At 36.6% G+C, this 12,323-nt stretch overlaps 2 protein-coding genes across 2 annotated transcripts; one reads left to right on the top strand and one right to left on the bottom strand.

Annotated features, from left to right (window-relative positions):
- LOC133732484 (ubiquitin-conjugating enzyme E2 20) lies at nt 1-1,257 on the top strand. The gene is made up of 6 exons (XM_062160047.1): nt 1-191; nt 298-325; nt 413-640; nt 729-792; nt 895-954; nt 1,061-1,257. The coding sequence occupies exons 1-6, from the start codon at nt 85-87 to the stop codon at nt 1,105-1,107; spliced, it is 534 nt and encodes a 177-aa protein (XP_062016031.1). The 5' UTR covers nt 1-84; the 3' UTR covers nt 1,108-1,257.
- Nucleotides 1,258-2,019: 762 nt separating this feature from the next.
- On the bottom strand, nt 2,020-7,485 carry LOC133734312 (uncharacterized). The gene is made up of 7 exons (XM_062161927.1): nt 7,299-7,485; nt 7,086-7,205; nt 5,677-6,165; nt 3,984-4,123; nt 3,763-3,883; nt 2,792-2,932; nt 2,020-2,414 (listed from the first exon to the last, which is right to left on the bottom strand). The coding sequence occupies exons 1-7, from the start codon at nt 7,377-7,379 to the stop codon at nt 2,331-2,333; spliced, it is 1,176 nt and encodes a 391-aa protein (XP_062017911.1). The 5' UTR covers nt 7,380-7,485; the 3' UTR covers nt 2,020-2,330.
- Between the last annotated feature and the right edge of the window lie 4,838 nt (nt 7,486-12,323).

Raw genomic sequence — 12,323 nt, 5'->3', positions numbered from 1 at the left:
ACACTCGCAGCGTTTTAAACCCAACCCTCAACCCTCTCTCCCATCTCTCTCTCTCTCTCTCTCTCTCTAAGATCTCAGACGGCGATGGCTTCTGTGAACCAAGACAACGTCCCAGGGGCCACAGGCACCACTCCGTCGAAGAAATCTCAGGCGCCGGCGAAGACCGCCGATTCACAGTCGGTTCTCAAAAGGTGAATCCCAATTTCGCATGCTCAGTTTCTTAGGGTTTTGCTTGCTTGCTTGATTGTGGGTCTTGGTTTTCAAGGTTTCTGATCTTGATTTATATGCTTACAACAGGCTTCAATCTGAGTTGATGGCGTTAATGGTGAGTCACTGCGTACTAATTCTTTGTGAATTTTGGGGGTTTTGAGATTTTAGGGTTTTTGGTAATTGATTGAAAATTGAATTATAGATGGGTGGAGATTCGGGGATATCTGCATTCCCTGAAGAAGACAACATATTCTGCTGGAAAGGGACCATCAATGGAAGCAAAGAGACAGTTTTCGAAGGGACTCAATACAGATTGTCCCTTTCTTTCCCCAATGACTATCCCTTTAAGCCTCCCAAGGTCAAGTTCGAGTCTTTCTGTTACCATCCCAATGTCGATGTCCGCGGCCACATTTGCTTGGATATTCTTCAGGTACTTTACTGCTACCGATACTAGTCTACAATGGTGTTTTATTTCCGCAATGATTTGATCTGATGTGTGCCTTCGAAACCAATTGCAGGATAAATGGTCTTCGGCTTATGATGTGAGAACCATCCTCTTATCGATCCAGAGTCTTCTCGGAGGTAATCTCTTACTGGTTTTCTCTGTCTGTGCTGCCGTGTGAAATACTACTTGGATCGTCGAGCTATTGTTAACCTAGTTATGAAATTTGATGTGAATTACAGAACCAAACACTAGCTCACCTTTGAACCCCCAAGCAGCACAACTGTGGAGCAATCAAGAAGGTAAATCTTGGGTCTCCTTTTACTACTTCATTTGTTTTAGTTTTCAAATAGTTTTACATGATAAACAGTGTCTGACTAATGCTGTGTCTCTCTATGTCTCTTGCAGAATATAGGAAGATGGTGGAGAAGTTGTACAAGCCTCCAAATGCTTAATTGAGATGCAAGGAGTCTTCAGTGTAGGATTAATGATTCGGTTTCTCATTCAGTGTGTTCCATTCGTTCATTTTGTTCTTGTTGTTTTCTCTTTACAAATGAGAAATTTGAAGGACCTTGTTATATTCAAAAGGTGTAGACATTAATTCAGAGTTGGAGTACTGATTCATTCTATGTGCTTTGATAGATACTCTGATACTTTCCTTGATTAAAAAACTGAAGTACGAAAATTTCGGTGTCACCAAGCTCGGTCAGAGGATTTGATTGAAAGTGTTCAATTGAAACAAATAAGTTCTTAATAAAATGGGTATGAATTCCATATCAGTTTCATAAAGCCTGCACCAAAAGTTACATTTTTGCTCAAAAGTTACATAACGAACACAAAAGAAAAGGTCACTGTTTTCGGAAGCCAACAACCAGAAGCTTTCGTTAAGTTAAGATAAATTCATGCTATTTAGCAAAGCAAGTGCACAAAGAAAGTAGGGGAACACTTTAAATCCGTAATTTTCAATCCCCATGCTTTTTTCATAGGGAAGGAGTGGATTCACGGTATCAATAATCATAGATTTTGGTTAACAGGGGACCTGCATATCGATCTACCATCCGTTTCTTCAGTCTCGGAAGTTCATAAAGGGCTTTGTTAGCTCCAAGTCAATTGGCAAAAGCAATTTGAAATTAGCAGAGTATTTTAGATCATCCTTCTCAAACGATCATCAAATTTTAGGTCAATTCCATGACCTGCATATTTAGCATGTTTTTCTTCAGTCTCAGAAGTTCATAAAGGGCTTTGCGAAGTCCAAGTCAATTAGCAAAAGCAATCTGCAAATGCCAGGGTTTTTAGATCATCCTTCTCCAACAGTACAGCAACAATTATGATCATCAAATTTTAGGTCACTTCTAAACCCTAAACCCTAATATCAATTGAAAAACACCAGCATCATGGTGCATATTTCTCAACCCAACAATATAATAAGAGAATCCACGCTTCTAAAACTCTGTTATCATGAGTAAGAGGAATTGAAAATGTCAAATACAAATTGAAACAACATAACTCGGCCAAAAAGAAAAAAAAGGAACTTGACTAAGAGGCTAACTTCTACAATGCCAAGCAAATGAGTTCTCGGTTCTCGTGTTTCAAATCCAGATCATTTCTGTGATATAACTACCAGAATGATGCATTACATGTAAGGAACCAAATCCAGCTTCAGTAAAAGAACAAATTCCTATGGCTTAGGTGATGTGAGCTGCCTCAGGTTGTACTTGGCCAACTGCTTATAATTTTCAACAACACCAATCAAGCAAATAGTCTGCAAATGAAAGCAAAATGCGAAATTAGACTACATCATAGTGAAGAAGCAGCATATTATATAGCACAACAATCTAAACACATGTAACTTAAAGGTAATGCTTCTTTCTTGTAAGTAAATATAGATAATTCTAGGTCCACGGACTAAGTAGCACCCATTATTTTGCAAGAGGGAAAGCAAGAATACAATAGCCTATGAATGAAAATCTTGAAATTGCACAGAAGGGGAAATAAATGATAAGATGAAAATGCATATATCACTCTAAAGTAAAACCCAAAATACTAAATTTCATGCACTTCATGTTACCATCTCAGCAAGTAAGCAAGCAACAATGAACTTAGTAAGAAAACAAGACTTGCAGGAAAAGATCCAAGTACCTTGCAAATTTCAACTACAATGTTCAAATCAGGGTTGCTAAGGTCAACTTTGTGAGGTTCAGGCACGGATTTTGCCACTGCATCTATGATTTTCATCCTATCAATACCCGTATTTGCCCGTGCTCCGTAAAGTACTGCAAACTGTCAGAAGATCAAGTAAACTTAGAAACCATCTCAGGATATTAAACAGATAAATATTCTAGTTATGCTTGAAGCAAAACCAATTCAAACAACACTATGATCCGATCTTTTTGATATGTACGTTGTTTTTGGTTTTTGGGGTGGGGCGACGACAATCGTACTTTTGTTTAATAACAAAGTACATCACTCTAAATTTGCTAGGCTGCTCAGTACAGGTTTTGGTCATTGCAGAAGAGTAGCAAACAATGAATCAACAAAATTCACATGAGCTTAAACCACAGAGTAGCATGGAAGAAACTATTTCTGAATAATGAAGCAACGGATGCCCAAAATTGAACAGTTTCCAACAAAAGATCCAGTTCTTGCCACATCACATTCTCTTATTGAGTTATTTTTCTTATCCAAATGACCCAGTCACTTTTTTGTCCCTCCAAAAACTTCTATCTATCCTCCTCAAAATAAAAAAAAATAAAAAACTTCTATCTATCACTCAACATGGTCCCACAATCAACTGGATTTATCTTTCTATCGTATAATCTGAGTTTTAACAAAATAGAATAAAATCTAAAGCATGTAAAAGTGAAAAAAAAGAAAAGAAAAGAAAAGAAAAAAAAAACCCATAGAGAAGCTCTCCCTGCCAGCAGGCAACATAATCTAAACTTTGGCTAAATCGAGTAAGTGGAGACAGCATTTCCAGCAGTAACTAATAAATTGAAATGTGTGAACAGTGTAAGTTCATGTGTCTTAATGAAGAGATTAACACTTAAGGCAGTCTTAAAAACCAAACTATCATGAAAAGAGAGATGAGAAACGATGAAATATAGTCTTACCTTCCGAGGACTCTGAGTTTCCAAGGGAAAATATTGTGCAAGAAGAGGTTTAATTGCTCTGGAAATCTCCTCTTCCGAAGCATAGCACGATACTTCGACAGGTAATACCCTTAAGATAAACCTATATATGAAACCAGCATGAAAGTTAGCTTGCACCAACCTATTTGAGATCAGTTTTCTACATGTTCTTTGTAAGTTAACCTAATAAGCAATACATCAACCTCGACATGTGTTTCCTCGTTGCAGCAGCAGATGTCATCATATGCTGTACAATATCTTTGGGGCCAGGATCTCCATCTCTCTTCCGCATTTGAACGAAGACGACACCATTACAACCTGACTCAAGGTTGACAAAGCGCCTCTACAAAATAATCCAACAGATACATGAGAAGCAATTCCTAAAAGATGACATAGACCGGTTAACATTTGAAAATATGAAACTTTTTGATGAAACCAATGGCAAGGGGAATTAAAAGATCATCTCACCCAGATACTATCAGATATATGGAAAGTGACAACAATGACAAAAAATCTATATAAATCTACAACTAACTAAAACAAACCCATGAACAATAATATGCTGATGGTGCATAAAAAAAAATGAGATGGAGACTAGGACGAGTATGTTTACTAGCAGAAAGACTTGTTCTTGTTCACCAAGATGATTCAATAATAGTTGTCAAGATGATCAATAACCATAACAAATGACTCTGTAGTTTCAAAGTCGATCTGCAGTTCACTTTCTCGTTTATTAATTTAGTTTTCCAAACTACATTAACCACAATACAAATAATTTAGAAAAAAAATTCAAAGTAGAGAAACACAAAGATGAGACAACTGTGCTGCCTCTATCTATATCTTCCCACACCACAGAGTCCCCACCTTATGACTATGTTCACTGTCAAGCTCCATCTTTTGCTTCATTCAGTTCCATCTTTGTTCCATGTTGATGCTAAGTGCTACCACTTCTGTTTGGGGATTATGTCCATATTTGGGGATTATGGACTTCTGTTTTTCCTCAACTTCGCTTTAGAAATCATGATAGTTTGTCAAGCCTTAATCCTAATGGTACAGTCCATACAACAACCCAGATGATCCAACCATGACACTGGATACTGAAGCCAGAGGAAATACAACAATGAATGTGAGAATCCTCAAATACGAATGCAATTGATCTTTTGCAACCAAACCACAAGCCCTTAAATTCCAAATTGCAAAATCCATGTCCCAAATTTTTTGACCAAGACGAGGTAGAAAGTGTGTCTTTAGTGGTGTGGTGGAATGGTGTGGAGGGGGGCCTTAGGTGCTGAGGTAGATCTGAAAATATAGTTATTATAAGAGCGGAGGGGTGCAATAACATCTCCGTACATCATTTGATGATAAATAATTACATAACAATACCCTCCCTCTGTTGTCGACACAGATAAAGAGACTGCCAAGATATCCAAACATCTTAACTTGAAGCAACTCTAAACTAATACCCAACATGCATTCTTAAACCTGCTTGGTTAGCAGGTTCTGGTTAAACTATTACAAAAGCGAGTGAGACTGATGTAGGTAAAACTATTACATATAACTGTAGGTACTATACAATGAAACAAGAGAACAGTGTAGTTTATACATTTGCACTAGCAGAAAACAATTAGACGCATGAACAACTAAATAGTAATGGAAAACTCTTGACAGATGCGCAGTCAAGGATCTATTTTTGATGCAAGCTAATGCAGAGGAGAAAAGATAAGTGTGCAAACAAAAAAAGTGAGCCATATTAACCACAAGAAAAAGAGTTATAATCTGAGAAAAACAAAAAAAAAACAAAAAGCCTGGTGCAAAACAACACTCTTACAAAACACATGATCATCAGCTAGATTTCTATTCCAGAAAGAACTATATTGCATGGAGTTTGAAGTTCACCTTGTTCTTATCTTTAAGTTCTCGGAGCTCATCATCAATTAGTTTATCAATGGACTTCTCTTCTACTTTATCCGGGATCCTTTTTGAAGAATCTGTTCCTAGACATTGTTTCTTTGCTGGTGGCTCTTCACCTTCTTTTGCAGAAATCTCTTTACTTATACTACCCTCTTTGTCGTCTTTAGTATCTTCCTCTGGTTTATTTTCACAGAGAGCATTGTCTTTCTTCTCGAGATCTGATGTCTCACTTATTTGATTATCATGACTACCATCATCATCTCTACAAGTATCAGATTTATTTTCTTCCTTGACCACCTCCTTGTCTTCAACAGGTTCCTCAGTTTCTCCCTCCTCTTTCTTATCATCATCATTATCATCATCACTACTAGAAGAATCAGAGTATGTGAACTTGATTTTTTTATTTAAAGGTTTACTGGGTGCCTCAGAAAGATTTATCCCTGAATCCTTCCCCTGTACAAGCTCTTCAAAAAACTGCAAGACAAACCAAAACAGTCCAACAGATCAGATTCTTGCAGACAATTAACAACTAGGAACAAAATATTGAAGAGAAAAATCATTGTCCATATTCCATGACACCAACTCTTGGGCTTCACAAGGTAATCAGTATTTTGATTCCATGCATAATCACAAATAACAGTAACTAATTTATCCTATCAAGATCTGAACAAGAACCATAAAGGACAAGAAATAGGATGAAGGTTTCCTCTGATCCATAATTGCTCAAGATTTCAAAGAAATAATATGGAAGGCAAAGAAAAAAAAAAAATAAAAAAAAAATATTGATACGGACAACCAAGATTGTTTTGCAGATCACTCACTTTGGTCCCATCAGTAGCCAAATAAAGCTTAAGCTACACTTGTTTTCTCCAAATTGCAGTGCATGGGTACACAAGGACGTATGCCATGCACAAGCATAAATCTTACAATAACATGAATGATGGTTAAATGGTAGTATCCATTTGGCCTACTAAAGACAATAGAACCAATGTCGAGACTGATTTCATAATAAATCAGAGAAACTGTGTCTAACAACTTATTTAAAACTCTGATTTTGCTGAATCAACCTCCACTCTTTCCCAGCAAACAGAAAATACGAATAGAAGATCAAAACAACAAAATAAAAAGCATTTTTGCATCATGGATTTGCCCGATTTTGAACTTATTGGTCAACTAATGTGTAACTTTGCATTCATGCATACCCGAAAGCAATTAAACAACAAAATCATATTCCCCAATTTCAGAGACCCAGCTTTCATAACCTACTTTTCTTAAATCTCCATAAAGCCAGTTAATATAAAGGTGTCCCTCAGTCCAAAACCGATGACTGGAACAATTTCTAGTAATGGGGATATTAGCAAACCAAAGTATCGAAAACAAGCAGAACCCAGTACCGAGTCTATAACGTTGAGAGCTTCATGAGAGGCCTGGCGCTCCCTGCCACCATCACAAGTGATAAAGAATCCTTCCACGCCCGGGTGTAAAGGATACGACCCTTTCTTCTTCACCGACCTCTGAGACCACCACCACACAATTCAGAGTTTCAGACGATTAACAAACCTCAAAATTTCAATTTCAATTTCAAGAGAGAGAGAGAGAGAACTGACGTTGTGAGGAAGGTAACGAGTCTTTCCCTTCTTGGACTTGGGGGCTGAGGACCACTTGGACTTATTATTCTCAGTCGCCATTACTCCAAGCAACACACGGCGGCGACCTCAGACTGGCGCTACTGCTAGTGGCCTCAATATCACGCTCACTCTTGTGTGCTTAGACAACGGGCCGGGTTGGTGGGCTACCCCAAGGGATCAGGGCCTCCTCCAATTTCGAATCCTTTAATTACCATTTTTAATGACCCTCTCAATGGATACATCATACGATATAGGGAAAATTTCGCAAACAGTACACCAAGTAAAGACCACTAATAATTCTTATAGAAAATTACATAGTAGCACATGACCAAAGATGTAAACACAGAAAACCCACATTCAATAAGATTTATACAAATAAGGACATAAGTCCAGGCCCAAAAGTCAAATGATGAAAGCCTGACTCTCAATTTTAATAGAAAATGACTAAAATACTCGAGTTTCATCACAATTTACAGATATTGCCACTGACCCAATGAAAACCTAAACCAAACGATGGAGCCAACGCCAAAACAGAAAACCCAACGCCCAACAGTAGCAGTTAGCCCGTGCTCAGCTCGAATTTGGCTTCAATGGAGGTCGATAAGGTAAGCCCTTACTCCAATTTCGCTGCCTTCGTTCATGTTTCTTCGAATTAGCAGTAGCAGCGAAAATGCTTGTCTGATTGCTTGTGTGGTGATTTTGCTGCATTTCTATTGATTTATGGGTGCTAGTGTTGCTTTCTACTGGTGCTTTGTTCTTGCTGCATTTCAATCGAGAGCTCTGTAGTTTCTTTTTGGTTTTTATCTCAGCTTAATATGATGTGCACCAAAGTGCGCACACCAAGTGTTTGTGAAAATGCTTGTATGAACATTTTACTGCTTTTGATTCTTATTCGACCGGTGTGATTCTTATTCGACCTCTCCTTTTGAAAGTAGCAATACTAAACTGATTGAAATTTTCCAAGAGGCATAGCACTATAGTGTATAACTCCAAAAGGGACCAATCTGACATGACTGTATGAGCATTTTAACTTATCTAATCTGGTAGAGATGACACATCTTGGATCGTTGTCTGCCATATATGTGTAGAAGAAATCTCTTCTCCGTGATGCTTGAATTCTGCACTTTTGATTAGTATTTTTAAATTGTTTGCTAAGGAAGTATGGGAAATTAAGCAATACATGGTATATATATACCATGGTATATATAGCACCTTCGGATTCTATATACTCTGCCATGCTATGACAGCCTTTTGTTGATAGAATAGTTCAAATGATTTTAAATAGAAATACTTGCAGGTCCTCAATGGTACATACAGAATATATGGGACCTGAAAGTTGAACAATAAGAGCCTTTCGTTGATAGAGCCTTTTGTTGATAGAATGGTTCAAATTATTTAAAATAGAATTGTAGTACTTGCAGGTTTTCAATGGTATATACAGATTATAAGGGACCTTAAAGTTGAACAATGAGATCTTTTAACTAGTTCATGTTTTGGTTACTGATTCCCTTTCTAAGTAAAGTTTCTCAACAAAATCGAGTGGAATTCAGGACTTGAATTATTTAATGTTTCATCCCCTTCTTTTAGATATGCTACCCCTGCGGCCCTTCCCTAGATAAACAAGCACATAAATGATCAAGATTTTCTATATATGAAGTGTGCATTGATATATAGTTCAGGGTTTCACTATAGTTATAATGTGCAAATTCCACTCGAATCTCGTCCATAATGTAGTTTTCAGATCTTCCACTTCTGACAAGGTTTATATCATTAGGTTTGCATCAGTACTGTATTATTATTACCTTAATTATGAAGTTAAATGCTTAATACTACCCTGTCTACAATTACCCAAGTGAAAAATGCATTTAGATTTGTTAAAAGCAAATCCACTCTATGAAAGTTTCCTGGAAGGATTTTTGAAAGGCCAATTATAGTTTATGTCAATGATATGCTACTGTTGTGCTACTGTTCAGTGATATGATATGCTAAATTGGATTGATATGCTACTATATAGTTTATAGTTTATGTAAATGATATGCTTTGCTACTGTTCAGTGATATGATCTCCAATTTGTTCAATGATATGATCGACAATTGTCAATGATATGATCTGCTAGTGTTCAAATTGAATTGATTTGTCATTCATGGATTGACAGATCTAATTGCTCCTGCTACTGCTATTGTGATTATTGCTCCTGCTACTGTAACTGCTAGTGGTCCTGCTACTGCTCCTGCTCCTGCTCCCGCTCCTGCTACTACTACTGCTTCTGCTACTACTACTGCTCCTGATACTACTATTGCTTCTGCTACTGTTAGTGCTCCTGCTACTGCTACTGCTACTATTACTGCTCCTGATACTGCTACTGTTACTGCTCCTACTACTGAACCAATGACACATTTAGCAATAAAGAAGAAAAAGAAATTTGACAAAGAGCTCTGAGATTCTCTCTCTTAGCAACATGTAAAAAGAAGAGTTTTTTTTTTTTTTTTTTAAATTTTTTTTTTGCTTTGATATACATGAGGAGCAGATTCATGAATTTAGTATCACTAAGGTTCTGTGGTTTACTTTGATATGATCGGCTGTTGTCAATGATATGATCTGCTACTGTTCAAATTGAATTGATCTGCTACTTTATAGTTTATGGTTTATGTTAATGATATGATATTCGTTGTTTATGGTTCAAATCGCCTACTGTGTGGAGGTGCAAAAGGGTGATGACACAAGAAATAATCGAACAAAACCAGTGAGAAGAAAAGCTCCGGCAAGTAGGAAAAAGTGCAGTAGCAGAACTGGACGAGTATGAGTGCAGCGAGTGCAGTAGCAGGATTGGATGAGTGTAGTAGCAGGATTAAGCGATGACGAGTGCAGTAGCAGGACAAGAGTACAAGTGCAGTAGCAGAACTGGACGAGTATGAGTGCAGCGAGTGCAGTAGCGGGATTGGGCGAGTGCAGTAGCAGGATTAGGCGATGATGAGTGCAGTAGCAGAACTTGACGAGTATGAGTGTAGCGAGTGCAGTAGCAAGATTGGACGAGTGCAATAGTAGGATTAGGTGATGAGATTCTAAGATTCTTTCTCTTAGCAACGTGTAGAAGAAAGATTTTTTTTTTTTTTTTTGCTTTTGAGAAGTAACAAAAATGGATTATTCTCAGAAAAAAAAAAGTAATATAAACAAATTATTCTCAGAAAAAAAAAACATAAATGGATTATTCTCATAAAAAGAAAAAAAAAGTAATATAAAGGGATTAGAAGTCAAAAGGAGTAGTTAAGGGGGGAAAAAAAACATAAACGGATTATTCTTTGAAAAAAAAAAAGTAATATAAAGGGATTAGAAGTCAAAATGAGTAGTTAAGGGTAAAAAAGTAAATTAACTCATGACATGTGGCAAGTGGAGAGCAGATTGTCCTTATTTGTAAGACTTAATCCTTATAAAGGGGTTACAAGTCAAAATAAATAGTTAAGGGTAAAAAAGTAAATTAACTCATGACATGTGGCAAGTGGAGAGCATATTGTCCTTAAGTGTAAACTTTTGTCCTTAAATGTTCAAAACCAAATGTTGTGGAGTTTTTTATGTTTTGAAATCCTATTAAGGGGGTATATGTAGTTTGCTATAATTCTTATACATAAAGTTCCAAACCAAACATTTCGGTACACGAAATCTGAAACTCGACCCACTATCAGTACACGACGTCAATTTTTGACACCAAAATGTCCATTATGCCCTCCGTTCTTTTTTTTTTAAATAAATTTTTTTTTCTGTTATTTTTTTTTCCTTCGTTTTTTCTGTTATTTTTTTTTCCTTCATTTTTTCTGTTATTTTTTTCTATTATTTTTTTTTCTGTTATTTTTTTTTCCTTCGTTTTTTCTGTTATTTTTTTCTATTATTTTTTTTCCTTCATTTTTTCTGTTATTTTTTTCTATTATTTTTTTTCCTTCATTTTTTCTGTTATTTTTTTTTCTTCCATCGTTTTTATCTCTTTCTTTCTTTTCACATGACTAAATATTGGCTGAGTTACAAATATAAGCTGTAGGACCATAAATCTCACCAATTGGAGGGCAAGGGCGGCGTTGGAAGCGAGGGAGTGAGCGTGGAGGTGAGGAAGGCGGCGTTGGAAGCGAGGGAGTGAGCCCGGAAGAAGGAAGAAGAAAGAGATAAAAACGAAGGAAAAAAAAATAACAGAAAAAAAGAAGGAAAAAAAATAACAGAAAAAAAAATTATTAAAAAAAAAAAAACTGAGGGCATAATGGACATTTTGGTGTCAAAAATTGACGTTGTGTACTGATAGTGGGTCGAGTTTCAGATTTAGTGTACCGAAATGTTTGGTTTGGAACTTTATGTATAAGAATTATTAGTGGCCTTTACTTGGTGTACTGTTTGCGAAATTTTCCCTACGATATAAGGTTCACCTTTTTCCATGGGCGTTTGGCATTTGAATTGTTGTATTGATTTAGTTTACTTGATTTATCAATAGTTCAATACACTAGTGAATTATAGATGAATTTCTCTTTACAATTTTTTTTTTTTTTTTTTATGAGAGAAATGAGAACTTATTAAATATTAATTAAACATATAGCATTATAAAGGAATCTGTCACGATATTACCTTGGGAAAATAAATTCTCCATACATAACATTACACTCGAGTCATTTGACTGTGTGGTCATCGTAACTACATATTAGATACGCATGGCCGCTCAAAAAACACAAAAATTAACGAGTGCAGAGTAGTTTTTTTTTTTTTAAAAAGGATCACTCATTCTCCAAACTCAATTTGATTGTCCGGAGGATGCGCGACGGAGCCGGAAAACACGGGTCGGGTCGACGGAGACCCGACGGTTCTGAGGAGGCGCGGAGGAGAGAGAAGAGAGAAAAGTTGGGGCCAAAACGCAAAAACTGGAAATTTTGGGATTTAATGAAAAATCTGGAATTTTCACTATTTATAGAAATTTCCTCAATTTTCAATCGCTCATAACTTTCTCATACGAATTCCGATTCTCGCGTTCCA

The sequence above is a fragment of the Rosa rugosa genome, chromosome 2 (assembly GCF_958449725.1).
Source record: "Rosa rugosa chromosome 2, drRosRugo1.1, whole genome shotgun sequence".
NCBI lineage: Eukaryota > Viridiplantae > Streptophyta > Magnoliopsida > Rosales > Rosaceae > Rosa > Rosa rugosa.
This window is presented reverse-complemented; position numbering and strand designations above follow the sequence as displayed.

What these genes read in the sequence shown, in the direction of transcription:
- LOC133732484 (XM_062160047.1), top strand. Translation starts at nt 85, where the DNA reads ATGGCTTCTGTGAACCAAGACAACGTCCCAGGGGCCACAGGCACCACT. An exon ending in TTTGCTTGGATATTCTTCAG is followed by an intron (nt 641 to 728) that starts GTACTTTACTGC and finishes AACCAATTGCAG; the next exon opens with GATAAATGGTCTTCGGCTTA. An exon ending in GATCCAGAGTCTTCTCGGAG is followed by an intron (nt 793 to 894) that starts GTAATCTCTTAC and finishes TGTGAATTACAG; the next exon opens with AACCAAACACTAGCTCACCT.
- LOC133734312 (XM_062161927.1), bottom strand. Translation starts at nt 7,379, where the DNA reads ATGGCGACTGAGAATAATAAGTCCAAGTGGTCCTCAGCCCCCAAGTCC. An exon ending in ACGAGGAAACACATGTCGAG is followed by an intron (nt 3,884 to 3,983) that starts GTTGATGTATTG and finishes TTTCATATATAG; the next exon opens with GTTTATCTTAAGGGTATTAC. An exon ending in TTGTAGTTGAAATTTGCAAG is followed by an intron (nt 2,415 to 2,791) that starts GTACTTGGATCT and finishes TTTCATTTGCAG; the next exon opens with ACTATTTGCTTGATTGGTGT.